We start from the raw sequence: 4828 nt of genomic DNA, 5'->3' as shown, positions 1-4828 counted from the left end.
ACACCGCCTCTGTGGGTGAACAGAGGCGGCGGGCTCGGCGGGAAGCGGGGATGGCGCGTCAAGGGGGGCAAGCGGCCCTCCCCTTCCCCGACCGGAAGATCAAGGCCTTTTCTACCCTCCCCCCTTCCCTGTGCTCCCTGTGATGTCAAGGTCAGAAAGACCTAGTCACGGTCAAGGCTAAAAGAGGAAGAGCCTGGTTGGTTGTGAAAAGGCTCTGGCCCCCTCCCCCTCCTCCCAGAAGCCCCTCGCTCCCCAGGGCCCCTCAATCCTTCACCAGCGCAGGTCTAGATACACATCTGCCTGAACCAGCACTTGGAGTCTTGAGGGTGGGCTCCAATACCACCCCAGAGGAACCCAGGCGGATCCTAGGGTGGGAGTTCTCTTTTGAATAGGATGGAGCCACAGAAGGGGCTTTTGCAGAGACCCCAGCTCCAATGGGAGGGCTGTACAGAGAAATGGCCCACCTATCCCCACCTTGCATCCACACTGGCCTGCTGGCCCCGCACAGCTGACCCAGCCGACTGTGGATCAACCTCAGGAGCAGTCATGGAGCAAATCTGCTGAGAGAACGGCTGGCCTTACTCCCTCAGGTGGGTTCCTGGCTGAGGGACTACTGGCTGAAAGGCCCATTCTGCTGGCCCTAAGATGCGGGTGGGGAAAGGGTCCCCCAAGCTCTGGAAAGGATCTAGTGAGTCCTTCCTGGCAGCCTGGGAGTGTGTCCTCCAGATGGAGAGTCCCAGCTCACCTGGGACCCCAGTCCTGGCCTGGTGGCATAAGGGGAGTGGGAGGTGCCATAAGATTAGGAGAAAGATAGCAAGAGTCTCAGCCTGTCTTGTTTTCAGGGGGAAACTTCTGTGTTCACAGCCCTTCAGACCTCCTCTACCCCCTTGTACCCTCTTCCACAGGCAGCCTAACTATAACACAAATATTAGGAGACTGACCTTGGAGAGAAAGGCTGTTTTTTAATTTATTATTATTATTATTATTATTATAGTTTAATTTGGTATAGGGCACATGTGCTCACCAGAGAGACAGACGGGGTAGGGGGGTGAGAAAGCAAGCCGCCATGTTCAGGATTCGAACAGTAGTTGACCATGTGGGGAGTCTAGCACCCTAACCACCACACCACCTGCTGGCCTTGAGAAAAACTGTTTATAGATGTAAATAAAGAGGAGAAAATATACTCTACACTCTGAGGTGAGTGTGCTGACTGACAACATCCTCACTCTACCAGGGGACTTTGAAAAGCCCACAGCAGAAAATGGAATTAAAGCTTGACTTGATTCTGGTGCAAAAAATATTGGAATCCATGCATATTTATTTCAGTAAGCATTTTACATGAAATTTTGAAGAGCTTTCATGCATATTTGCATACACACTGGCAAGACATTCTCCACTGTTCAAAAGCTCTACGCATGCACACACACACATATCTTCACAGGAATATCTCACAGAATTCCCTATGACAAAGAGGACTCAGCAAGAGGAAAGATAAGGGACCAACACCATCAGAGAAGGAACTGCTCTCCCAGAGCACACACTCACACAACACTCACTCTCATGTGAAATACATCTTTAAAATGAATCCGGACATGATAGTCCTTCTAAATCCACCCAGGCATATTTAATATAGTGCATGCATGATAGGGTCCTAAACACCCTGACACCTTGGGGCTCACTCAGGCACTCAAAGCAACTGCTGTCCTTGCTGGGGTTACCACTTTCCCCATGCGCCTGGGGCTTTAGGGTAGGCTCTTCAGGAAAGGGGTACTGAAGATTCCTTCATTTGATTTTGTGTGAGATTGTGTGCAGAGGTAGAGGGGTCCCTCAGAGAACTCCAGGCTTCTTTTTACCCACCGAGTCCCCAGCTTTCCCCGTGTTTACAGCTGTGTCCTGAGACAACCGAAAGCAGTCCAGAGGAGAGGCTCATACTAAGAGAGCCCCAGGCCTCTTGATCCTGCAGTGCAGTGTCCTTTTCTGACCAAATACACACATTTAGTCTCCCATTCTTCCCTGTCTCAGAGGAAACCCAAGTTGGGGTAGTAGGTGGGGAGAGAAAAGGGAGATGGTGTTAAGAATCAACTTTATTCCTGAGAGATTCATCTATTCCTTCTCCAATCCCCATTCCCCAGAATATGGTTCTCTGGTAGTTAATCCGGCATTGGGACCCAGTAGAACAGGACTGGCAGCCCGTTATCAGTAGCAGCGCCTCCATGGAGGGTGGATTCTTCAGGCTCTTTGTCTCTCAGACTCCTGTGTGTGTGTGTGTGTGTGTGTGTGTGTGTGTGTGTTCGCATGCGTGTGTTGTGTATGAGTATTCCTCCCCCCAAACATTTATTTAAGTGAAATTTAAAGTTTCAGCCCCATCAGGCAAAGGGAGATCGGAGAACTCTGATTTCCAACCTGCTGCCTCCAGTGTTTCTGCATCTCCCGAGAGGAAAAATATTATATATAAATAAAAATTGCTGCAGTAAAGATGTAATCTGAGATAACATTGTTTTAGGCTATATTGCTTTTTAAAAGTCTCTTAACCTGACAACTTAACGATCTCATTAACTTTGCCAGATAGGGAGATAGGCACGACGCGACAAGGAAAACAAATTAGTGGCAGCATCTACATGGGCTTCTGATTGTCTGGAAGACTGGGTTTCCTGGGAATGCTAGAGAGTAAAAATGGGGTTAGGTTGGAAAACTGGGGGCTCACAGGGGTCCTCGTGGCCTGACTCTGCACAGATCAATGGGGGAAGCAAGGAGTGCAGCCAGTGAAAGCCCCAAAAGCCCCACGTGAAGCTGCTCCCAGGAGGCTGTGCTGATACCAGCCCAATTAGCTGGAAGAATCTGGGGTCCTGTGGGGGCAGGATGGCCTCAGAAACCTAAAGTTACTACCCTTCTGTTGCCATGCAGCCACCGCTACCGCCTCCCCCAGCTCCTGGTTGAGAGGCTGCATTCTTAGAATCCAGAACCAGATCTGAACTCTAACTATCAACTAGGAACTGAAGTGACCTGCAATGTACTTTTCTCACTCACCTGCTTCCGAGCCTTTTCTCACACTGATTGTATCTTTCCCTCCTCACAAACGCTCATCTAAGCTTGGCATTTTCTTGGAAAGGCATTTTCTTGTCTAGGTAGTATACACAACCCAAGTAATTCAAAATACGTAAGTGGAACACAACGGATTTGGCATTTGCCCAGCTAGGCCGATGACTATACTCTTCCCTGCCTTCTCTGGCTGAATCAGGTGTTGGTAGGCTGCCCTGAAGAGCCAGTGAACAGACAGGACTTCAGAAGGAATCTGAGCAATAAAAATCAAGGCCAAAAAAAAAAGATATTTTATTTTAAAAACAGGTTTGTGGGTTTTTCTTTTTGCATTCAGTACACTGTCATTCAGACATCACAATACTATATACAGATACACAACATTAAAAAAAAAAAAAGAGAGCCTATTTCTGATGGATGTTTCAAAAGAACACTGTTTTGTAATGCGCCAGTGGGAAGAGAGGAGGTGAGGAACCCCCACAGCACCAAGTAGCCTTTTGGGAGGGAAATGCTGGGCAGCATCTACACTTAGCTGGCTAATGTGGGGCAGTTATTCTCGCCTCCTGGACTAGTCCCTCTAGCTTTCCCCTGGAAATCTGTAAAGGGGAAAGTGTGAGGTCTCTCTCTGGAGCTACTGCTTTGATGGAGAGGTGACTGAACAGGGACTCTGCTGAGGCACCTACTCCCCGTTCACTTGGAAGAGAAGTTTGTCCTTAGAAAAAAGTTCAGCTTCTGTGCCTGACCTAACCCCGACTTCACCACTGAGAGAGGGGGAGAGAGAGAGGAGAGATGAGCCACATTTAGCATCCTGGTTGGAGTTTTTGTACTTAGACGTCCACTTGTTGACTGAAAGCAGGACAAGGGAGGCAGTGGGGCAACAGAGGCTCTGAGAAATTCAGTTTCTTGTTAGGATAGGGGGTAGGGATGTGCCCATTCCATCTTTTGTTGAAACAGATAGGAAAGAAAGAAAACCTATGAGCTCTGAGCACCGTCTGCCAGATCCAGTCCCGCTGCCAGATCCCTAATGATTATTAATAATATTAATGCGACCTTAAAAATATGCACAGAAAATCAACACGAAAATCTTGCCTAAGGAGTTTGGGAAGGAGGGGGGGTGAGGAGAAGGGACTAAAAGGAAAGGACAAGCGCTGCCAGATCCTATGCCCAAGCAGGACCCTTGCGGAGGGCGTTGGAACCGGCCTGGGCATAGGATGAGGCAAGAATTGGGGTCATCCGGGATTCCCCAACCCTGCTTTGGTTGGAATGATTGAGCTCTCCCGCCACCGCCACTCGGCTTTCTGGCCAGGCGGACAGCCAGAAGGAGGGGGAGTAGGTGGCTGACAGCCTTCCTCCCACTGCCCGTCCCGACCCACCTCCAAAGCTGCTGAGGCCTGTCTGGATGGAGGTGGAGGTTGGGGATGGGGTGGGTAGTAGGATAAGGCTGAGCCTGGCCTCGGAGCCTCTCTGCCTCCGGAGGCACGGTTCCTCTTTCTCATTAACATTAAATACTCGTCTGCACTGGCGCAGCGTCCTTCGTCCTTCGGTGGGTTCGGCTATGGTACAAAGCGGCGACATAAATAGACGGGGCGGGTGGCTGGAGGGCGGTCAGGTGGAGTGGAGATGAGGCGCTTTCGATTTGCTGACCACTTTCTTCTCTTTCACCCGCCGATTCTGGAACCAGATGGTGACCTGGCGCTCGGAGAGGTTCGTGGTGGCGGAGATGCGCCGGCGCTTCTCTTTGGTGATGAACTTGCTGGCCGCGTACTCCTTTTCTAGCTCCTTCAGCTGCACC

General features: G+C 50.1%; 1 protein-coding gene across 1 annotated transcript in view; it reads right to left on the bottom strand.

Moving 5' to 3' along the window:
- Nucleotides 1–4462: 4462 nt before the first annotated feature.
- HOXC13 (homeobox C13) overlaps nucleotides 4463–4828 on the bottom strand; it is a 13473-nt gene continuing 13107 nt past the window's right edge. Inside the window, 1 exon segment of the mRNA XM_027768503.1 lies at nucleotides 4463–4828. This exon segment is cut by the window's right edge and continues 37 nt beyond it. Coding sequence (XP_027624304.1) covers nucleotides 4642–4828 — 187 coding nt within the window. The 3' untranslated portion in view covers nucleotides 4463–4641.

This window comes from Tupaia chinensis, unplaced genomic scaffold, assembly GCF_000334495.1.
Source record: "Tupaia chinensis unplaced genomic scaffold, TupChi_1.0 Scaffold146740_1, whole genome shotgun sequence".
Classification (NCBI taxonomy): domain Eukaryota; kingdom Metazoa; phylum Chordata; class Mammalia; order Scandentia; family Tupaiidae; genus Tupaia; species Tupaia belangeri.
Note: the sequence above shows the minus strand (reverse complement) of the source record. Positions and strands in the feature narration are given on the sequence as shown.